This window comes from Delphinus delphis, chromosome 10 (genome assembly GCF_949987515.2).
Source record: "Delphinus delphis chromosome 10, mDelDel1.2, whole genome shotgun sequence".
In the NCBI taxonomy this organism is placed as follows: Eukaryota; Metazoa; Chordata; class Mammalia; order Artiodactyla; family Delphinidae; genus Delphinus; species Delphinus delphis.
This window is the reverse complement of record NC_082692.2, coordinates 8,045,677-8,069,658: the sequence shown is the minus strand read 5'-3', so window position 1 is coordinate 8,069,658 and position 23,982 is coordinate 8,045,677. Positions and strand designations below refer to the sequence as shown.

The 23,982-nt window shown below is 46.3% G+C and overlaps 1 protein-coding gene and 1 pseudogene across 1 annotated transcript in view; one reads left to right on the top strand and one right to left on the bottom strand.

Annotated features, from left to right (window-relative positions):
* The window catches only part of ELOVL2 (ELOVL fatty acid elongase 2), a 68,897-nt gene that overhangs the window by 30,868 nt on the left and 14,047 nt on the right, over positions 1-23,982 (top strand). Inside the window, exons 2-5 of the mRNA XM_060021591.1 lie at positions 9,181-9,244; positions 13,892-14,079; positions 18,259-18,336; positions 23,215-23,386. Coding sequence (XP_059877574.1) covers positions 9,181-9,244; positions 13,892-14,079; positions 18,259-18,336; positions 23,215-23,386 — 502 coding nt within the window. The remainder of the gene's footprint in view (positions 1-9,180; positions 9,245-13,891; positions 14,080-18,258; positions 18,337-23,214; positions 23,387-23,982) is intronic.
* On the bottom strand, positions 1,671-2,944 carry LOC132431815 (large ribosomal subunit protein uL4 pseudogene; annotated as a pseudogene).

Here is a 23,982-nt window from a genome sequence, read left to right as displayed (position 1 = left end):
TTCCTAGGATGATTAAATAGCAGATGTTTTAAGATACAGAAAAAATAAGATCTCACAGTGTACCTTAGATTTATAGGAGTCCATTGAACTCGTATTTTAATTGCAAAATAGAATGAGTTTTATTCTACTTTAAAAATATACAAATTTTTTGGTTTGTATAAAAAAAAAAAAACTCAGAGAATAAAATTCGGTCCAGTAGACCCTGACGATATACCAAGTGTTAAGGATCTTTCAAAATATACTGGAAACCAGATTGTATATACAAAAATGTAGCTAAGAATGCGAAGTGATATGAAATAAGTATCAGGTGAGTACTGTGACGGTTTAGAAGAATGAGAGTTTTGTCAACACATTCATTAAGCATTAAGTGCCCATGAGGTGCCAGACATTGTCCTTGGAGTTGGGATAAAATGGCCTATTGGAGCTTATGTTTTGGTGGAGGGCCCAGACAGTAACCAGCCAGTGAATGTTTGTGTAATGCTAAGTGTTATAAAGAAAACACAGAGCCGGTGAGGGGATGGAGACAGATCAGGACGCCACAAAGCAGGGGCTTTCCTCCTCTTCAGTAATTAGGGGAACATGGAAGGAGTCGCCATTCGACCGGACACTGAATGAAATGAGAGAGCCGTGTGGGGTGAAATGGCCCAGAAACAAAACTGCAGCAAGATTTTCTGCTCTAAAGCCCTTTCATCTCCTTAATTGAGTGAAACTGCCTACAGCCTCAGGGTTATTACCTAGGATGCAAATACCATCAAGCCCTGCTTTCTTCATCAGCTTGGTGTCCTGAAATATGTCCCAGCACAAGAAGCAGCGTGAGCTCCACAAGGAGCCCATCGGTCCCAGTTCGGACACCTTTCCCCACAATGGTGTGAAAACACTGATCAGTTGTTACCAAACTTACTTCAAGTTAAACACAACAGATCCACTTTTTTTAAAAAATATTTTATTTATTTAGGCTGCTTTGGGTCTTGGTTGCTGTGCGCGGGCTTTCTCTAGTCGCGGCGAGCGGGGGCTACTCTTCGTTGCGGTGTGCGGGCTTCTCATTGCGGTGGCTTCTTCTCTTGTTGCGGAGCACGGGCTCTAGGTGTGTGGGCTTCAGTAGTTGTGGCTCGCGGGCTCTAGAGCGCAGGCTCAGTAGTTGTGGCACATGGGCTTAGTTGCTCTGCAGCATGTGGGATCTTCCTGGACCAGGGCTCGAACCCGTGTCCCCTGCATTGGCAGGCGGAGTGGAGCCTTAACCACTGTGCCACCAGGGAAGTCCCCAGGTCCACTCTTGAGCTCAGTCTGTTTTCACCTCTGTAAATTGGGGGAAATACCTAACTTGCATGGCTATTGTGAAAATTTTAGCTAATATGCATCAAATACCTGGCATATATTAAGTGTTTGAAAAACAGGAGCTACTATTATTACTCACCATTGTGGTTATTAGTTCATTTATATCTACCTTCATATGTGGCAATCAGATTACAAATGTTCCCCCAGATTCCTCATCACCTGACTTAGTTTCAGTCTCATTATTTGTTCTATGGAGTAATTTTTTTTTTTTTGATCATCAGGTCTTTATTCAAAATTAGCTGTCCAAAATGATTTGACCTTTACCGAAAAAACAAATTTAAGTTTATGCGGCAGCCTTCTTTTCCTCTGTGCTGGGTTTCTTTTCTGTGGGCTTCTTTTTAGCTGCTGGTTTCTTGGTCACTGCTGCCTATTTTCCCACCAAAGCCTTCTTTGGCTTCTTCGGCGTCTTCAGCTTCTTAACGCAAACAGCCTCCTTTCCCTTCTTTCCCATCACAGGCTTCTTGCCTGGAATCCCCTTCTCATCTGATTTGGCTTCTAGTGCTGCTACTGCCCTATCCATCCGGATTTTGTGGTTCTTGGCCTGGCGAAGAATGGTGTTCCGGCGCATGGTCTTTGCATATGGGTTTAGCTTCGACATGATTCTCAGGTTTTTCAGTGGATTCTTCTTCAAGACTGCGACGAATCTTCTTGCGTGGTGCTCGGAGGGCTCTTTGGATCTCTGGGCTTCTCAAGATTCTGCTAAGGTCTGTACTGAGCATCTTGTGCGTGGGGAGGTTGTAGTTACTCTTGAGGGAGGCAGCTTTACGCCAAGTGCCATGCAGCTCCTCTGACTTGCGGAAAAGCACTTTCAGTCCAAATGCAGAAACGTCCCACATGCCCCACCAGGAGCCAGTTTCAAAATGTTCAGTTTGCTTACATTAAGCAGAGTAATTCCAGGGATGTTTCTGAAGGCCTTGATGATACCATTGTCCTCATTATAAATGATGCAGGGTCCCCTGCGCTGGATACGGCAACGGTTTCTCATTTTGCCTTTGCCAGCTCTCATCCGCTGCGAGGCGTAGACCTTTTTGATATCATTCCAAGCCTTAAATTTCTTCAGGAGCAAAACAGCCTCCTTGGTCTTCTTGTAGCCTTCAACTTTATCTTCAACCACCAAAGGAAGTTCAGGAACTTCCTCTGTACGATGACCTTTAGACATGACCGGCGCTGGTAACGCCGAGGCAGCCAACGCAAAGCAGATGGCATGTCGATTCTGCGTTGTATTCACTCTGCGGTGCCAGTGTCGCCAGGTCTTGGTTGGTGCAAGCATGCAGCCCCCACGACACATATTTCCAAAAGCACCCTGGCCAGAACGGTGAGTGCCGCCACCTCGAACCCTGGGAGTTCGAGCCACAGCTCTGCCAGTACCCAAGACTCAGCACTGGTTTGATGACCTGCTAATCCACTGACAGCATAGGGCTGTCTGTTGTTTTTGCGCAAGTTGGTGTGAACAAAGTTCACAGTATCTGGTCGAATGGGAGCCTTGAACACAGCAGGCAAAGTGACATTTTTGCCAGATGACTCCCCCTTTTCGGAGTACACTGATAGCAGCGGACGAGCACACGCCATGGCGGGGAGAGGAGAAGGCCACGCTCCCCTCAACCCGGCGGCTCCCCCAGGAAAAGCTATGGAGTAATTTTTATAACGATTTAGAGTTCCCATAACCTCGTGCCTCCCCTCAGCCTACCATAGTCAGCTGCTCCCTCCAGGGTATGGTAGTGGAAAGTAGGTGTTGAGTGGGTGGGCCTCTCCAGGGCAGTTTGGGGGGATCAGTGTAAAATGCGTGAGTGGTATCGTGGGAACTCAGCTGCATGAAAGGCGAAGATTTTATCACATCTGCTTTTAGCCATCCTCCAAACCTCCCAGAATCGTTCACAAATGTGAACGCGTTTCCATTCTTCAAACACATGGGCAGCTGGCTGGGAGCAATCCCTCAGGGGCCTGCAAAAGGGGTTTCAGTGTTTGACAGCCATCCCGAGCCTGGGGAACAGGAGAGAGGCCTCACTGTGGAATGGGGCTCTCGTCTGTCCCTTGCCCCTGAGATTTTCAGAGTCATGTCTGGTTAACCTGAGCTGTCAGATCCCATTTCCTGACCTGCTATCATCGAACACTTCAGATTTAGTTTTCTCTGAAATATTAAAAAAAAAATGTAAAGATTTGGATACTGTGTCTTCTTCCAACTTAAGAGTCTGTTTCATAATCTTAATGGCTTTTGCTCATTTTAAAAAGCAGTGAGGAAGGGGGTTGGTCATGGAAAAATAGGTAACTATTCTGACTGAATAAGTTTTCTTAAAATGTCGTGTAAAACTACATCAACAGGGCTTCCCTGGTGGCGCAGTGGTTGAGAGTCCGCCTGCCGATGCAGGGGACGTGGGTTCGTGCCCCGGTCCGGGAAGATCCCACATGCCGCGGAGCGGCTGGGCCCGTGAGCCATGGCCACTGAGCCTGTGTGTCCGGAAAAAAACTACATCAACAAAATAGGACCAACCCAAGAGCTAGAATCATTGGATTTTTATACAACATAATGCCCGTGATAAATACTAAAAACCGTAACTGCCTAAAACAACACTGAAGGAATGTGAAGAAGGAATGAGTGAAGGAGGGAGGAAAGAGGAGGAAGGGGAGGGGAGGTGAGAAGAGGAACAAGGAACATGATGAAGGAAAGGACAGGGGAGAAGGAAAGGAAGAGAGAAACCGGCATCTGGTTTAGAGAGCGCTTAGAGACCAGAGGACGCACCGGCGGAGCTCTGGTGGCAGGTTTATTTCTGCCTTGCTTCCTGGCTCGGCTTCCGTAGAACGGCCCTGCTTCATGGTGATAGCGATTCTCATCCGATTGCAAGACGGCCTTTGCAGAGGAAAGTCTGAGCCGTCCAGGTTGAGGCTGAGGCAGTCCCCGCAGCAATCAGAGTTCACACCTTCAAGAACAGACCAGGAAGTGGCCTCCTGTTTGAGATGCCCCTGATTTACGTTGAGTCTCAGTCATCACCGTGGTGGCCAAAAATTAGGTGTGCCCCTCACGGCTCTCCTGTGTCCCAGGTACTCTCAGAACATGGTAGCAGAGGCAGGAGTGCATGGTGATCCAGTCCACCTGTGCTGAGAGATGCATGTCACGTGGCCGAGAAGACCATCTCACCTTTCCATAAGAAGTCAGCCCAGTGGGTCTGCCTCTGATGGGTCGCCGCTACCTCCAAGTGGTGTTCCTTCTGGCAGTAGAACTAGGGGCAGATGCAGGGCAGCACTGGGTGGTGCACAGCACTGCTCCCGGGGTGGGATACGCAGGGTGTGGGGGGTGATGATGGCAGTTGCAGTGGACGTGATGAGGTAGGTGGAGGTTAGCTTACTCTGGGCTAGGGCTCTTTGATCAGAAAGATACATTTCTCTTTTTTTTTTCTAATTTATTTATTTTTGGCTGCGTTGGGTCTTTGTTGCTGTGTGCGGGCTTTCTCTAGTTGTGGCGAGCAGGGGCTACTCTTCGTTGTGGTGCACGGGCTCTAGGTGCCTGGGGCTTCAGTAGTTGTGGCACGTGGGCTCAGTAGTTGTGGCTCACGGGCTCTAGGGTGCAGGCTCAGTAGCTGTGGCGCACGGGCTTAGTTGCTTCGCGGCATGTGGGATCTTCCCGGACCAGGGCTCGAACCTGTGTCCCCTGCATTGGCAGGCACATTCCTAACCACTGTGCCACCAGGGAAGCCTGGAAAGATACATTTCTGATGCTCTTTATTTCTTTCCATAAATGCTACTTTCCATATGGAACCATTTCCCTCTAGATTGTTCCTTAAAGAACATCTTGAGCATACCTTGCGGTGCAGTTCTGATGCTACAAATTCTCTCACCTATGTGTGTATGAAAATGTCCTTATTTCACCCTCATATTTGAAGGATATTCTGCTCCTCTCCTTTGCAGTCCCCAGGCAACCACTGATTTTCTATCACACAGATAACTTTTTACATGAAAGGCCAGAAAATAAATGGAAACAGAGAGTGTGTATTCTTTTTTTTGGTCTGGTTTTAATGCAACATCATAATTTTGAGATTCATCCATGTTGTGTGTACATCAGTAATTCATTCCTTTATGTCGCTGAGTAGTGTTTCATTGTGTGGTTATAGCACAGTTTGTTTACCCATTCACCTGCCCTGAGTATTTGTATAGGAGTCTCTGCACGGATATGTGCTGTATTTTCTTTTGGGTGGCCTAGAAGTGGCATGCTGGATCATACGGTAGGTGAATATTTGTGTTTTTACCAAACTGCTAAACCGTTTTCCAGTGTGGTTGTACCATCGTACCTTCTCATCATCTGTGGTCGGCAGTCAGGGATACACCTTTAAATAAGGCCCTGCCTGCTCCCAGCCTTCCCATGCTTCAGCTGTAGCTATACACAGGCACAAATTGAATTCAGAGCCATGGAACGTGGGCTTTATTACACGGGCAAGGGGAAATAGCTAAAGTTGTTTTGGATGTGAGCTCAGAGAATTATTCTTTGGCAGAGAATTCTGTGGCCTGGGGAACTTGGAACGCAGTCTGGAGGGGGAAGCTATGGCCACGGACAGGCGTTTCCCTGGCTGAGAGGATTCTTTTCCTGTGTGGAGGGGAATAGCCAAAGGATGACCAGAGTGGTGCCCTCTAAGGTGTGGGGTGCAGGGCGGCACCGTCTTGCCCAGGTCTAAGGGCGGAACTATTCCCCTCTCCTAATCCAAGCTCTCACCATCTTTGAAAACCCACGTTAGGTCTTCACTGGCGTGGCGTCTTCGTCAGTGTGGCCGCTCTGTGTATCTCCGCCTCCTCAGCTGCTGGGTGTCTGCCCTTCCCCGCGTCTCACTTACCAGTTTGTCGGTAAGCTCTTGAGGCAAGCACTCTATCCCTTTTCTCTTCATGTGTCTGAAAAGTATCATGTACATAATAGCTGTTCAGAAATGTGGGTTGAATGAACGAAGTGCTGCTGGTAGTTGGTTTTTCTCAGCTCCTAGGGGTCACCTGAGAGCGTGTCCAGCACGCTTCAGCGTTCACCATACGTAGGACCCAGGGTACAGCTGGGAGCTCGTTACCCACGCTCTGATCTCATCCTTTGCTAACAGTTCGTCCTTAGTTGGCTGACGCTACCCCTTCTCTGTACTGTCTCTTACCTTATACTGACCCAGGGTGAACTCTGATTTGTTCTTCTGATGTCCTCTCGTCATTGTCTTTTTAGACTACATCCTCACTAACTGTATTAAATAACCCAGAACCAAAGAGGTAATTGTTTTCAGGTTTCTGACTTTCCCAGCCTTGGCTTTATTTCTGTCAGATAGGTCCCTAGAGACCCTGGCCATAAGCATTTCCCAGGTGAGTCATGTCTCCGTTTGTTTGCTGATCTCTTCCTTCCTTCTCCATCTAGACGACATCCTGGAGTCTTTCAAAACTCAGCAAAGCAGCAGCTCTTCCTGGAAGGCTTCTCTTTTATATAAGAGATTTGCATGAAATCTCCTGGCTTTTCTTTTGTTTCAGGTGTACAGTATAATGATTTCGTATTTGTATATGTTGCAAAATGAGCACCGCAGTAAGTCTAGTTAGTATCCATCACCTCACAGTTACAGTTTGTTTCTTGTGATGAGAACTTTTAAGATCTACTCTCTTAGCAACTTTCAAATATGCGATACAGTGTTATCATCTCTAGTCACCATGCTGCACATTGCATCCCCCTGACTTAATTTTTTTCATAACTGAATTTGTACCTTTTGACCCCCTTCACCCGTTTCTCCTATCCCCCAGCCCCTACCTCTGGCAACCACCAATCAGTTCTCTGTATCTGTGAGTTTGGTTTTTTTGGTTTGTTTCTTTTAAAGTCCATACATAAGTGAGACCATACAGTATTTGTTTTTCTCTTACTTATTTATTCACTTAGCGTAATGCCCTGAAGGTCCATCCACATTGTCGCAAATAGTAGGATTTCCTTCTTTTTATGGCTGAATAATACTTCCTTTCTCTCCCTTCTTACAGCACGTCGCGTAGACCCCTCTCATCCTCCTTAAAAAACTGGTCCGTAATTACTGATTACTTGCTTGTTACCCTATCTGAAGATAAGGACCATGCCTCGTTTGACTTCATGTTTCAGCATCTAACACGGTGCTGGTGCATAGTAACGTCCAGAAAATCAGTTAATGAATCAGTAAATTAATGACTGAAAGAATTCGTTCGTATTCATCTTTCATTCTCTTATTTTCTGTTCATGTCTTCCCCTCTTTTGTTTCTGTTTTTCTCCACTGTGACTAAATTTCTGCAAGATAATAGAAATAATACGAGCTTTGTGACCTTTAGAGTTTTCTTAGCTCGACAGATGTTGGAAGATGGATTTTGAACCCAGCAAACAAATCGGAAAAGTTTAAATGTTGTGGGTAGATGTGGCAATGAAGATTTTATTGGTGTCTGTCATGAGGGTGGGAACATCATGGAGGTTAACATTCTTTGCTCAGGAATGAGAGGCCTCTGGACAGATCTGCCCTATTCTAACGGCAACACAAAGTTCTGTCACACTGAGATGTTAGATAGTTGACCTTTCTCCAATCTGGAGGTCTCCCAAGATGACCATTATGGAAACCAAAAGTAAAGACACTGTGTAAAACCTTCCAAAGTTGGTTTAGCCCAGATACTTTTCATAGAGATATGATGAAATAATAAAGGTCCTAATACACTGGTCAGCAAGTTGCGGGTGCTAATAAGTGCTAGGCTTTCATCGTTATCCTCCTTCCCAAGCTTCCTAAGGTTCCCAGAGACCTAAGTTTCCTTGACATTTCTCTTCGGATCAATGACACGAATAAGGGACAGATGCAAACTGTACGTGCCAGTCACCAACGTGCACGTCTTTTTTACAGATGGCAGGAACTTAATTCTCCTCTTCTGCACCTATGTTTTCTTTGAGAATAAGATGCTTTTGACTGCACTCCAGCTATTGATTATGGAGAACGTTCTGTACGAACTTCCTGAGGGCCGTCCAGGAAACTCACGCAGTCAGGGACCGGTCCACTCGCCCAAAATCCCCCTCACAGATCCCTTTCCTAGGAGCACTGTGCAGTGATCCAGCTTTTCCTACCTTTGCTTGAGGGAGGTGCTCTAGACCTTAGCAGCAGGGGTAGGGAACACCTGAGCAGGTATTTTGAGAGGTATAATGTCAGAGCAGCGTGAAGGGAGCCAAGTCAAGAGCCAGCAGCCGGTTCATCAGCATTAAGATTCTTAGCAGAAACTCTCCAATCTCAACCTGAATCCAGTTAAAGTGGTGGTAGTTAATCTGGGATACCCTAGTGATGCTGTCTACTGTACTGTTAAATAGATGCTAATGTACTGAAAATGTTTTGAAAACAAACAAAACATAAAGGTAGTGGGGAAAATAGCTATAGTGCTTCATTTCCTTACTTGAAAAACGTCGTCTTTATGGCTTTACATTCAGCTTTGTGAAATACAGTTCAGCTGAATTTTCATTTAATAATTATGTAATGCAGGTGTAGACTTCCCCCGTTGCTTGCACACAACCCCTGTTAATCGCAGCAATAGAAGTTGCTTCTGGAAAAGTACGCCTCTAAAAGCATTGTCCGGGGAAATGGGATGGTCAGTAACCCTTCAGTGTCTAAAGGTACCAAACCTGTCTTCCAGGACGCCTCTTGCCTAAGAAAATGAAAGAGGAATTGTTTCCTTCCAAATCCTTACAGGCTTGTGAAGGTGAGGCTGCATTCACTGGTCCACTTTCCTTAAGTCTCTGCAGTCAAAAGTCCTCAAGGCCAGGACCCTTGGAGAGTCTGTCAGCTTCATGTTGTTGGCAGTGGTTCATTTTGAGAGATTCCAAAAACACCCACTTAAATCATTTTTTCTTTGTCTTTTCAGGAGCATCTAAAGGCCTTTGATGGTGAAATCAATGCCTTTTTGGACAATATGTTTGGACCTCGGGGTGAGTGAGCTGCTTGAGAACTCAATGTGGAAGGAACACGGTTTAGTTAGAGAGGAGGATGGTGTCCTTTCTGGTGTCTTGACAGTGGTACTTGGCATGGAGGGACTTACCCGCCCTCACCTTCGATGTCCTTCTCCCAGAACGTGAGGAGGCGCCCCTCCCTCCTGCTCAGCCTCTCCCGGGATTCAGGCTCCGGCAGCGGGAACAGCGCGCGGTGCGCTCCTTGCCTCCGGCCGCCAGGTGGCGCTGCCTCTCAGGTCTGCTGCATCCTCTCCGCCCCGCCGCCCACCCTCCTCCCACTTCCTCACGCGCACAGTCACAGGCAGCCCTTCTGCCCTTACCTGCCCTGGGCAACTCCCTCTAAGGCTGTGTGGGCTTCATCGGCCCAGGGCCACGAGGTCGGGCTCCGCAGCTCAGCCGTCTGAGTGTCCCGATGTTTCCTCCACCACCGGTCACTCGGACCGCTGCGGGGCATCCAGATGCGTCTGCCCCTTTCTCATCATCTGTTAAGTGTCAGCTGCAATAATACTTAAGAAGCCTAAATCACAGAATGTGGTACTCTGGCTTAACACTCACCAGCATCTTCCGGCGTCCTCAGGATGAAAACCCAGTTCCTCACCGCGGACCACGCAGTCGTGTACTGTGCAGCCGCAGCTGCCTCTCCGACGCCACTGCTGCTCGAGACATCTTACTTCCTCGACATGTAGCAGTCGTTCATTTGCTGTTCCTCCCGCTAAGACCTCCGGCTCCCCAGTGTAGTCAGCTCCTCCTCATACGTCAGGTGCCGGCCTGTGAACGTTACCTTCCCCGACAGGCTTTCCCTGACCAGGATGGCAGAGATTTGCCCTCGAGAGTGGCAAATCGAAAGCCTCTCATCACGCTGTATTTCAGCCTCTGTTTATTTCCTTCATACGCTTTATTAATAGCTCTTTCTCCCACGAGGGCAGGATCCGTGACTGTTATCTCCAGGGTGTATTACAGTCCTAGGAACCTGTGAGACACCGTATTTTGCAAATAAGTGAATAAGTTTTCCACAGCACGTTTTGTTTCCCTTGAGGCTTGCTGGTTCACAAAGCTGGAAAATCTACAAGTTCTGTCCTCAGCATTATTGGGTGGGAGGGGGAGGGAAATGAGGTTCTCCTGTTTCTCAAAATCTTTAAACAGAATCACACCGAGATGATTTAGACCACTCTCCAGTTTCCATACAGGCTCCGTAAATTATCCTGTGTGAATGACTGTTTATATAGTTTTAGTGAAATGGTACTGATTGTACAGAGCTTTAACATATATGTATATTTTTTCACATTGCCTTTGGTTTTCGTTTTGTCTTGTTTTCCGTTTTATCCTTGTGATGATCCTACAGGCAGGGTGGGACCTGTAGCTCGTAACCTGCTTTATGTGATGTGTTCTCTGCTGTACCGCTGTAGCAGGTAGCGTGATGATCTAACAGGCATGCGGGGCTTCTGGGTGACGGGCTTTCTACGTGACATTTGCACTAGAGCCATCAGTGTCTCTGAGCCAAGGTCATGCTGAACTTTGCCACTGGTAAGGTCACTGTGACCTGGGATGATTTCTTATTACTGTGGATGGGGATTAATTAAGGCTAGGATTGCAGTTGTCTGCTCAGCAGTGGTCATTTTTGTGGGAGTTTCCTTTGTAGCAAGCAGGTTGTGAGATTGACAGTTGACAACTGGATCAGGTGACCTCCACAGTGACAGGGAGTCTAGCCTCCAGGCCATCTAGTGCCCACTTCCCCTTTGAGGGGTGGCCCAAACTTAAATTGTCTGGCAGGCCCCCTGCTAAACCCACAGGTGTCCCCAAGCCTTTTCTGACTTTACCTACGCCACGTTGGTACCATCAAGGGAGATGGTTCTAGGCAAATACGTGACCCAGATGCAGAGCTAACATCTCAAGCCCCAAAGATAATAAATGATATAAGTATCTGGTCCCATCTTTTGGTCGGAACAGTTATGGTCTTCCCCAACAACGGCGGCAAACATTCACAGGGCTGGGACAAAAGAAAACGCCAGCCTCGGGCGCTGTATTAGCTAAACGCGCTTGACTCAGTGTGTCGATCGATACACATTTGATGACTGTTCCCGTCAACTCTGCACTGAGTGGCAATAAGTTACGAGAGAGACAGAGTAGAAATATAAGACGTAGTCGGGTCTCACGGAGCGTGCACTGTGGCTGGGGAGGTAGAACCGTCACCTCTGAGGCAGTCGAAAAGCAAGGAAGTAAACCACGTGTGCTCGTTTCTGGGGCTGTCGTAGCAAAACCCCACAGACTGTATGGCTGGAAACACAGCAGTTTATTCTCCCACGGCTCTGGAAGTCGGGGTGTCGGCAGGGCCCTGCTCCCTCCGCGCTTCAGGGAAGCCTGTTCCTGCCTCGGCCCTCGCTGCTTTCTACTGTTGCCTTGCAGCTGCGTGGCTCCGTCTCTACCTCTGTCTCCATGGGGCCTTCTCCTCCTTGAGAGCCAGTCTGCCCTCCTTGTCAGGACGGACACTGGTCACTGAGCAGCGCCCACCGTAATCCAGTACGACCTCATCTTAACCGGTTTACGTCTGCAAAGACCCTATTTCCAAATAAAGTTATATTCACAGATACCAGGAGTTAGGACTTGAACACAGCTTTCTGGGGGACACAGTTCAACCCATAATACCATTAACAAGAGGCAGGGTAGCAGTTTAGTTCAAGTTAGTTAACTTCTTTTACCCAATTTTTCTCAATCATAAAGTGGAGATCGTACCACCTGTGTGATGGATTTATCTGTCACCTCGCCTGTGGTGATGGCATCACAGGGGTTGGCAGATGTCCAGACTCAGCAAATTGTTCACAGTAAATATGTGCAGGACTTTATCAACCACACCTCCATAAAGCTGTTAAAAATAATATCACCTGTATCATTAGCTTGTTCTGAGGATTTTAAAGAAGTTAATGTATATCCAAGGCTTTAGGACTGTGTGGGGCACAGAATCAGTGCTCCGTAAATGTTAATTATAGTAACAGCATTATAGCCATGATAACTTGTAAATTGTAAAATAACTATTTTGTCATGCAGATGAGTAGCTGTAGTTATGGAAGAGCAGTGGGGAATGGCTTCCTTCAGAGGCCAGGACCTTGATCCTGGGGGTCGAAGGACATGTAGGCTTTAGGCCGCGTGACACGTAGGATGTGGAGGTGGATGTTAGGAAGTGGCCCAGTGCGCGAAATTTATGACGGATTATTGTGAGCCAGTTGTGCCGAAGGTAATATCTGTTAGTTGCGTGAATGCTCCTCTCTCACCTTTTTATCTCTGTCAGAATAAGGAGAAGTCTTTACAGAGTAAGCGGTGGGACAGAGCTTGAGAAGGCACTTTGCTCACAGAAATGGTGCTCTGTAGGATGGGGGGTGTAGAGAAGCTGGGGGTAGATGGGGTGGCAGGGAGCAGAAAGGGGAACTGGGACCGCGGGGACCAGAGGAATCAGGAAAAGGGAGAAACCAGTTCCTACAGCTCTATTTACAGAGATCAAAAACAGCACGCAGGGGCTTCCCTGGTGGCGCAGTGGTTGAGAGTCCGCCTGCCGTTGCAGGGGACACGGGTTCGTGCCCCGGTCCGGGAAGATCCCACATGCCGTGGAGCGGCTGGGCCCGTGAGCCGTGGCCGCTGAGCCTGCGCGTCCAGAGCCTGTGCTCCGCAGCGGGAGAGGCCACAACAGTGAGAGGCCCGCATACCACAGGAAAAAAAAAAAAAAAAAAAAAAACAGCATGCGGTTTTCATAATTCTGGGCCAAATCATTTTCTCTGTTTAAGCAACAGAAAGGAGCAGAGAACAAAAATCGTTTTGTGCCTACAGTTATTTTCTAATTACTATGTTATAGATCTACAATGTGTGTTTTACTTAGGTTTTAAAATTTTAAAGCTAAATAAACAGAGGGACACCTCTGTCCAGGTTCTTGCCTCCTGGCTGCTTGTACTTTTGGTCCACGATCAGGTTTGGGTCCCCGGTTTGATTTTCTGCTCTCGCCTCTGAATCCGAGGCTCCGCCTTTGCCGTCTGCAGCTCCTCCTGCTTGCCCTTCTGTAATCCCACTGCTCTATTTGGATCAGCTGAACGCTCAGCCGTTCCTGGTTTATGCACAGTGATCCTAAGCAAATTCCAGGGAGTGTGGGTTCCAGGAATTAGGACACGCTATCATTGTGTCTGCTCTCCTGCCGACCCAAAGCTTCTCCACGGGAGGCAGCAGAAAGGTGAAATGGACGGGAGGCGGGCGTGAATTCCCAGCCACCGGAGCGCCTTCTGCAAATGCTGACGCTTTCGGAGCTGTTTTTACATCCATAAAATGGCATAATACTTCATATTTACTGAGAGTAACTACGGTAACTGTTCCAAAGTTAGACATTCAAGAACTGTGACTTCCCACCTTTATTACTTGTCCTTGTCACTCAGCGTTCAACTGAAGCCCTGTTTGCTCCACGGGCCCCTCCTTAACTATTCCAGCCCCCACTGGTTTCTTCTTCCGAACTATAACTCAGACCCAGCTTGCTCACGCTGTGGCCTGCAGTTCCCTGTCGAACTTGGGTGAGCAAATACAGCCCACGTGACCGTGTCTCCCAACTGAGCGCGTGGGGTGCCCGCGGGATTCTCACTGTGTGTTTCTTTGCAGATTCTCGAGTCAGAGGGTGGTTCCTGTTGGACTCCTACCTTCCCACCTTTTCTCTCACTGTCTTATACCTGCTTTCCATATGGCTGGGCAACAGATACATGAGGAGCAGACCTGCTCTTTCCCTCAGGGGCGTCCTCACCTTGTACAATCTTGGAATCACACTTCTCTCCGCGTACATGCTGGCAGAGGTAAGTATTTGTGTAGCCGACGCTGGGGAACAGTGACCGAGTGATTTTTAGAAGCAGTTACATCTGGCGTTCTAGAACTATCCACGGTTGCTATCAGTACTGTTCTTTAACATCTCAAGGTTCCGGTATCTGATGTTATTCCTTCCAAAAGTCCTAGAAGTCTTTGTTTCTAACTTGAATGTTTTTTAGCCCAATTTAGACCTATTTCTTTAGTCCTTAGTCTTTCATTGTAATTTAAAATCACAATTTAGGTCTGAATGGGCCTTTAAAGATCATATATAGTTTTCTTCTTTTATAGATTATGATACGGAGGCTTAGAAAAGTTAACCTGATTTGCCTGAGAACAGACAGCTGTTGAGTAACTGTTTTTTAAGTTAAATATCAAATGCAGTTAGCTTGACCGAAATGCAAATATACGTTCCCTTAAAGGATACTCCTCCCATCTCTGGGTCACTGTGTATCCTCAGGACTGGCTTCCAGAGGCCTGGGGTGACATTCCAGCTCGGCTGTGGCTCCCCACATTACATCATGTCTTCCCTGCTCCTTTATAACGTGCCAAACCTAAGTAATTTCACAAGAAAAAGAACAAGTAATGATTGCCCTGCCTATTACAACCAAAGGTTATTTTACTATAATACAAGAGAAAATCGCAAAGTGTTAAATAAATGTGCTTGAGAGAGAGAACTAAAACAGAACAGTCTTTTTGGGGAAAAGTTAGGATAAACTCATTCATATAAGTTATAAATGGCTGACAGTGGCACAGGTATTGCTGGCTTCCTGGTGTCCTTGGCTTCTAAACGAAAATAAACTCTTGCCTAGAATACAGGCCATCTCACCCATAGAGTTTAATCTGCACATTAGTCTAATATGCACCATTCTAATAATGCTTAATAACCAGTATCTAAAATGACTGTCATGAAACTCTAATTATGGAATTTGAGGCATCAGAGTGCAGGAGACAGAATTTGGGGTCAGGAAAGCCATGCTGATAGCTCTAAGGTTATGTCACATAGGTGCTCCCTGATTTACCTGACTCTAAAAGGGGAATTTCTATTTTAGGTTTCTCTGGGTAGACTTTTTAGTTCACTAGATGAGCTTGCAAGATAGTAATTTACGGAGTTAGTTTCTCCCTGTATGACAGAGGGAGAGTTACTCTTCCTTGGGTGGTTCCCAGAAGTGGCAGCTGCATCAGGGGAGCCGGCCTGACCATCTGTCTGCGCTGGAAGCTGTAATCCCTGCTGGAAGCAACGGCGCAGTGGAGGCAGAAGATCCGAATTCAAGTGTCAGCCTTTCGCTTTCTCTGCAACTTTGGAGGAGTTACTTAGGCTCCCTGAACCTCAGGCAGCTTAGCTTTCAAATGGAGATACGATGTCTGTCCTACTTCACTCCCTCACGAGTGTAAGGACGAATCCGTTCTGTTCAGCCTGCATTCAACGAGCACCTGCTCGGTGCAGCCCAGGGGCCACAAAGATGTTTAGACGTGGTTTCTGTGCTTGAAGAGTTCACAGGCTAGTGCAAGTAGCAGTTAGTCACTGCGGAGGGGCCTCGTTGGTCTTCAGGTGAGCCTCAGGCACCGTCAGCAGGCACAGCAGTGCAGCGTTTGGACAGCCAGGTACATGGTTAGTATTTTTTAGGGAGAAGGTTTGCGTGGAGCTCATTCTCCACCACAGGTTTCAGCTCTGGCTCGTCCAGTGGTTCTCTTTTCACACTCTTCCATCTCTGCTGTTGGTTGATTGCCTCCTAGTCCCCCAACGGCAACCTCTTTTAGGGCACAAGGTCTTCTCTTTGACGCTATGGGGAATGTTTGGTTAGACTCTGGTCAAAGGATAGCTTACCTTAACCTTGCTCACTTGTTACGTCCAGGCCAGATGTCTGCTTAGGCCAGAAAGCTGCACTAAAATTACTAACACTCTTGCAGCAAATGTGTCGAGTCCCTGCACTGTGTCAGATTGTGTCCTAGGCTCTGGAGCACAGCCTCTGCGTGTGCGAGGGAGCGATGGCCGGGGTGGGGCAGGGCAGGGCGCGGCGGCCTCTCGGAGGAGGTGATGTTTGAGCTGAGGCTGGGTGATGAGAGCAAGCCGGGCGTGCGGAGCTCTGGGGAGGCGCCGGCACAGGAGGATCGGCAAGTGTGGAGGCCTTGAGGTGCTCGAGGACCGTGGGTAGGGGCCGTGCGGCTAGGAGCTAGGACAGCGGACGGAGGGCCGCTTCAAGGCGGTAGGTTGGGGGCAGGTTACATCCGGCCTTGTCAGGAGTTTGGCCATTGTTCTAAGCGTGATGAAAAGCCCCTGGAGGACTTTAACGGGGGAGTGACAGGATCTCCCTTTTTAAACAGGTTATTCTGGCTGCTACGTGGAAAGTGGACTCAGTGAGTTGGGGGCAGAGGGTCCGTTTAGGAGATGACTGCAGGGCTACAGTCAGCGGGCGCCAGTGGCGTGGATTCAGGTGGTGGACGTGGGGAGTGGACCCTCATCCTGTTTCGGAGCGAGTCAGTCCACACCTCCTAAAGGCTAACCCTGCTTGCCAGCCTGCTTTCCTTCTCTTCAACACGTGGGCTGGGTGGTTTCTGCCAGCCCGCCCAGCTAGGGCGTTGGGAAGGGTCCAAGGTGAGCAGATAGAGCCTCCCGCAGCCTGATGCTGACTTCTGCCGTTTAGTTTGTCAGATAGTCCTGCAGAGGTGCCGTGGGGATGGGGACGGCCTGGATAGAGCTGGCTAAAGCAGAGTACAGCCTGTCCTTCCCCGCCTCTGTATCGTTACTACACAGAGTTGATCCTAGAGCCCCTGACTGCAGAACGACAGCCTGACCATAGAGGTTTTTAATCTTTTTGCCAAGTTAGGAAACTTTATTTTGAAAAAGACACACAAAAACTTACATGCACTTCTAGGTATTCCCAGATCCCCTGTGGCCCGTCACAGGTTCCCCTTTGAGAACCAGCACGTAAAGCTGTGGGGTACCTGGGGGGTGACTTGATCTGTAATAGACCCCATCAGGAAAGGTCAGTCTCCTTCACTTTCACCAGATTCACTTACCCTGATAGTCTGTACTTGTCATGACGTTAACTGAAAGGTGTTTTTGTTAGAAGGATAGAGAAGTCGATAAGGATAGTAGAGCAAAGATTTGCACACGTTCTAGAACATTCCCAGTGTTCTTAGTAGTTCATCTCTTCTTACTGTTCAGTTCATGAACATCTGTCCCTCCCTGCTCTGTTTGTGTATTGTAACAGTGCTGTACCTTTACACAGTTCTGATAAAGCAACAGAAAACTGTAGGCTTTCACGTATAATATCTCATGTAAATCAAAGCCAAAGGCCTTATATTATATTCTAGAATTTTAAGTTTCTTAGTAATAGTGGGAAAGAATGGAGAAAACTTCTGTAGAATTTTCCACAAAGTTCATTTTCTTATGATGTTGTAAAAAGAATACTAGACAAGGAATTAGAAGACCTGAATCCAATCATTGTTCTACCACTATCTAGCCATGTGATTGTGAGCAAATAATCCATTCATCATATAGCGGTTGAGCACCTTCTCCGTGCCAGTCACTGGGCAAGGAACTGTAGGTGCGGAGATGAGCAAAGAAGGAGGCGTGGACTTTGTGGAGCTCTTTGTTTCTTGAGCGTAATGGGGAAAACAGACGTTAATCAGTCATAATCGCACAAATGTCTGGTTACCGCATCGATAAAACGGAGAAAGTGATTTAAGAACGTTTCTGAGCCCTAGTTTTCACATCTGTAAAATGGCAATAAATACATAATTCATTAAATTACTGAGATGATCAAGTAACTATTTATATATAAGCCAATGTAAAGTTTTAACGTGTTAGTGTAGTTTCCTCACATTTGCTTACATTTTACTTCTACATTTTATTTGTAGAACATATGATTAGATAAATTCCTTACATAAAATAGTTTGGTGCTCAAAATGATAGCTAAATTCTATTTTTGATGGATGTGGAGGTTAGAAGTAAATTACATTAACTAAGGATTGTAACCACTGATATATCAGTTCAACAGCAAGAATTAGATCCTTTGATATCATGTGTTTGGGGACAGGATCGAGTCAAACTCATTCTGGGAAGAACTCAATCTTGAATAGATGCCAATCAGAAACATGAATGGGAAATTCAGTTTTCGTGCAAATTCTCACACTGACTTTTTTTTCTCCTCTTGTTTCTTTGACAGCTTATTCTCTCCAGTTGGGAAGGAGGCTACAACTTACAGTGTCAGGATCTTACCAGTGCAGGGGAAGCCGACATCCGGGTGAGTCAACCATCTGTAACCGTTTCTCCTTCGAGATACGACGATGGAAGCTGGGGTTAGATAAGAAACGGTCTCCCGTCCTAATAGAAATGCTTACTTGGGGACAGACTGAATGAACCATGGTGCATCCGTGCAATGGGTCCCTTTGCAAAGTGGAATGAGGATGACCGCTGTCCTGTTACAACATAATCTCCAGGATGTAGCTCAGTGGAAAAGAGCAACCCGCAGACCGTGCTTACAGTACAGTGCCTTGTGTGCAAGAAATGATAGGAATATGTGTATATTTGCTTACGTTTTTAAAAAGAAACAATGGCAAAATAAACCAAAAGCTAACAAAATGGTTTCCTTTTGGGGGAGGGAACAGGTCAGAGGGGATAGGGATGGAAGCTAGACTTCTCTGAATGTACCTTGTCTTATATTTCAGAACCAGTTGGTGTTTTTACATAATTATAAAACAAATTTTAAAAGATTACAAGGCAGCCTCCCCCCAGATATCTCGGAAATAAACTAAATTAATATACCCATATATTGAGTTGTTGACATAACCACCCAAAGAAGAATTATTTCAGGCGCCTTTAAGACAGTGTTTTGACTGCATATCCCAAGTGAGATGCATCTTAACAGCATTCAGTAACTTGGGGGGCTGCTATTACTAATAAAAAGATTGGTATTGCTTGTTGTTGTAGGTACACTTAGGGTAAGCTATATAATAATGCTATTATTACAACTAGTATTTGAAACATAGAAGAAAAGAAACTAAAACTCACTAATTACAGATTCAAATTGGAAATAGCAGAATTAACTTTATTCTTTCTAAAAACAGATGTGTTTTTTAGCTCTGTGTACAGGAAAGGCCTAGTTAGTCTCTGACAACCCAGCAATGATACCAAAATTGTGCTCTCTAAATGTAATCCACCAAAAGGGTTTAGGATTCTTAGAGAGTTGGCCAGTTCCTGATTGGGGTGGGAAATGTAGATGAGAAGAATCCAGGACATCTTGTGACAGAGCAAGGAAGCTACCCAAGACCACTAGGGTCATGACAAGAAGATGTAGGAGCCACCTTGAAGGGACTCCTACGGCTAAAGGTGGGACAGTTTGAGTGTCAAAAGGAATACTGACATACTAAATTTATGAAAAACCGAGTTTAAAATGATACTAAAAAAAAGCCCTCATTGTTACCTTTTGAAGGTTGCTAGAACACCAAGAAGTTCTAGACGAAAAAATTAAAGGACGATAATCAAACATTTATCTTGCCTTTCATATGTAAGTCTCCAAATAGCTAAAGAGGAAGAGCTCTTCTCTATAAAGAGAAAAATGCATAAGTATGAAGAGAATTTGAAAATCACCATTTTGCAACTTCTAGTGAAGTAATGGATCCTAGACAGTGGTCATCTGTAAATGATGAAAGTAATGGGCCAAAGTTGAATGGAAACTTCATAATGATTAGATTAGGCTGTTAACACCCAAACTCACTGTTGATTTTAATATCAGAAGTTAGGTACCTCTTGATGTGATTCCATAGGAAGTACCCAGAACCACGTCTGAAGTACGGTTGACCATTGAACTACGTGGGTTTGAATCACGCTGGTCCACTTATACGCAGACTTTTTTCAGTACTAAATACTACAGTACTGTACAGCCCGCAGACGCGGAGGAACCACGCTACAGACGGCTGGCTGTAAGTTGTACACAGATTTTCGATGTGCAGAGGGTCAGCGCCCTAACCCCTGTGTTGTTCAAGGGTCAACTGTATTCTTGCCCAAACCTTAAACCTGAATCCAGTTAAGCCTCTAACCTTTATTGCTGTTTACAGAAAATGGCGGGGGGGGGGGGGTGCCGCGGGTAGAGAAACAAGTTAAACCACACGAGGAAGAAACAGTCATCCAAATCCATATTAGGAGTTCTGTACAACTGATCTAGTTTAAGAAAGAAAAGACACGAAACGAAACGAGGGAGCAGGGAAAGGGAACTGTTACTGATTAGAAGAAACTTAAGAACCACGTCAAATAAATGCAAGCTGGACCCTGATCCTGATTTAAACAAACCAATAAAAAGACACTTGAGAAAATCAGGTGGATTTGAAGGTGGACGGACTATTAGAAGATATTAAAGATTCATTAATTTTATTAAATATTAGATAAGATAGTGTCTCACCTAATGAAACTTAAAAGATTTTGCACAGCAAAGGAAACTGTAAACAAGAGGAAAAGACACCCCTCAGAATGGGCGAACATATTTGCAAAGGAATCAATGGACGAAGGATTAATCTTCAAAATATATAAACAGCTCGTGCAGCTCAATATTAAAGAAACAACCCAATCCAAAAATGGGCAGAAGACCTAAATAGACGTCTCTCCAAAGAAGACATACAGATGGCCAAGAAGCACGTGAAAGGATGCTCAACATCACTAATCATTAGAGAAATGCAAATCAAAACTACAATGAGGTATCACCTCACACCAGTCAGAATGGGCATCATCAGAAAATCTACAGACAACAAATGCTGGAGAGGGTGTGGAGAAAAGGGAACCCTCTTGCACTGTTGGTGGGAATGCAAATTGATACAGCCACTATGGAGAACAGTATGGAGGTTCCTTAAAAAACTAAAAGTAGAATTACCGTATGACCCAGCACTCCCACTACTGGGCATATACCCAGAGAAAACCATAATTCAAAAAGGCACATGCACCCCAATGTTCACTGCAGCACTATTTACAATAACCAGGTCATGGAAGCAACCTAAATGCTCATCGACAGACGAATGGATAAAGAAGATGTGGTGCATATATACAATGGAATATTACTCGGCCATAAAAAGGAATGAAATTGGGTCATTTGTTGAGATGTGGATGGATCTAGAGACTGTCATACAGAGTGAAGTTAAGTCAGAAAAAAAAATACCGTATATTAACGCATATATGTGGAACCTAGAAAAATGGTACAGATGAACAGGTTTGCAGGGCAGAAATAGACACACAGATGTAGAGAATGAATGTATGGACACCAACTGGGGAGGAAGGGGGTGGTAGTGGTGGTGGGATGAATTGGGAGACTGGGATTGACATATATACACTAATATGTATAAAATAGAAAACTAATAAGAACCTGCTGTATAAAAAAATAATAAAAATTTTTTAAAAAGATAGTGTCTCGGTGGTTATATTCAAGTCTCCCCATCTATTAGAAGGTGTTATAGATAAACTGATACACTTTGTATTTGCTTATGTTACATTCCCCCTTGCCCAAAAAAAAGTGGTAGGAAACAAATTGGAATCATACTGAAAATTTTGAGGTTCAGGGATAGATACCAGAGGGTTTGCATTCCTTACTCTTCCTGCATTTGTGAATATTTGAAAATTTCCATAATAAAAACATAGGTTATTAATAAGAGGTGGTAGAAACCTTTTAATTAAAATTTTAAGATGAGCATTTTTAAACATCTTCAAAAGCTATAATACAAAAAGTAAGATGTGTAGATTTCTCTACACCTGTTTCATTTCTGTTATCACAGACTAGTACACTTTGGGATACCATACAGTTCTCTAAAAGCCACTGTTGTATGTATGTGTTTACTTATGGTTTAATTTTTTTTTTTTTTTTTTTTGCGGTACGCGGGCCTCTCACTGTTGTGGCCTCTCCCGTTGCGGAGCACAGGCTCCGGATGCGCAGGCTCAGCGGCCATGGCTCACGGGCCCAGCTGCTCCGCGGCATGTGGGATCTGCCCAGACCGGGGCACAAACCTGTGTCCCCTGCATCGGCAGGCGGACTCTCAACCACTGCGCCACCAGGGAAGCCCTGGTTTAATAGTTTTGAAGGTTAATGATTCCCTCAAACATTTACGATGGTGCCAGCACACCTTATGAGTGTCTTCATGGGAAGTAAATAGTAGAGCATTAAATTCTAATTTCAAAGCTCCTCTTACAGTGTCTCCTCTTCTGTTTAACCGTGAGTGCTGAGAGCCCAGTGCCTTTAATGAAAGCGCCTCCCTGCGATGGGGACTGTGTGAGGGACTTGGGAGGGAAGCAAGCCCTCGCTGTGACCTGCTGGGGGTTGAAGGGCAGAGAAGCACCTGGAGTTTTCATCTTCTGAGGAAAAGACATGAAAGGCTTCATCCTAGACTGCTCTCGGGGAGCATGATGTTTAAGGGACAAAATATGAACAATAAAGGAGCAGAGAAGAATCAAAATCAGTGGAACAACGGTAGTGACCTGCCAAGCCCTGAGCGGAGGTGAAGGAGACCGTCTCCGCCTCAGAGTGACTTACAGCCTAGTGGGAAGGAGACTTGTTCATGACTGTGGTTATTGATAATAGAGGCGTAAAGTAATTTGGGACCACAGATGAAGTAGGGGATGATTCAGCCTGAGACAGGAGGCTGCGGTCACGTTCCAGAGCAAGGTGGCATTTGAGAGGAGTGCTAATAGGATGACAGGACCACGCCAGATGTGGGGTAGGGGAGGCGTGCTGGACGCATGAGAATGAGGCGTATGGGGGCAGCAGGGCTCCAGGGAGAGGAAACGACCACTTGAACAGCACACAGGATGCCCGGGGGGTGTGCTCGGAGGAGGACAGTGGACACGGCAGCCCCGTGGGCCCGCGGAGAAACTGTATGAACCGAAGAATCATAGACTTGGTTCTGTAGGTGCAGAGGAGCCGCTCGATCAGTTAATGTATTTTGGAAAGAGAATTCCTTTCACCAGAGGGGCTGGATTGTTGGGAATAAGGAAAAGCTGGAGGCAAAGACGCCAGCTGAGATGCTTTCTCGATAGTCTGGGAGCCGGACGCACTGGTGAAGCACAAACGGGGGCGATGCAGAGGCGGGCAGCACTGCGGCAGCAGCACGCCTCACCTTGTCTTTTCCCCGTTTTACATTTCGTACAGGTAGCCGAAGTGTTATGGTGGTACTACTTCTCCAAATTAATAGAGTTCCTGGACACGATCTTTTTTGTGTTGCGGAAAAAAACCAGTCAGATTACCTTTCTTCACGTATACCATCATGCCTCTATGTTTAACATCTGGTGGTGCGTTTTGAACTGGATACCTTGTGGGCAAAGTAAGTGACGTTGTCGGTTTTTCAGTTCTGTGTGATGGGTCTCCTATACTGAGCATCGCACACCTTCAGGAGAGAGAACTGGGCCCGGCCCAGCCTGCTTGTCACAGGGGGAAGCACACCTTTGCCAGTGGCCGTTTCGTTTCTTGTCTTTTTTTTTTTTTTTTTCTTCTTGTGGTACGTGGGCCTCTCACTGTTGTGACCTCTCCCCTTGCGGAGCGCAGGCTCCGGACGCGCAGGCTCAGCGGCCATGGCTCACGGGCCCAGGCGCTCCGCGGCATGTGGGATCTTCCCGGACCGGGGCACGAACCCGTGTCCCCTGCATCGGCAGGCGGACTCTCAGCCACTGCGCCACCAGGGAAGCCTCGTTTCTTGTCTTTGATCCTGGCAAAATCTTTGAGTATTACGATAAATTTTAAAAATGTTTCTCTTTCCATGCACCAAATGCCCGATGGCCGGAAACCCATACCCCAGCTGGAGCAGTTTTACTTCATTAACTGCAGCTGTACATAAATACAGCACCTTCCACAGTCACCACTTAGCTGTGGTACAGGTTGAGTCACGTCAACTTTGGGGGCTTGTTTTTTCCATTCTGAAAA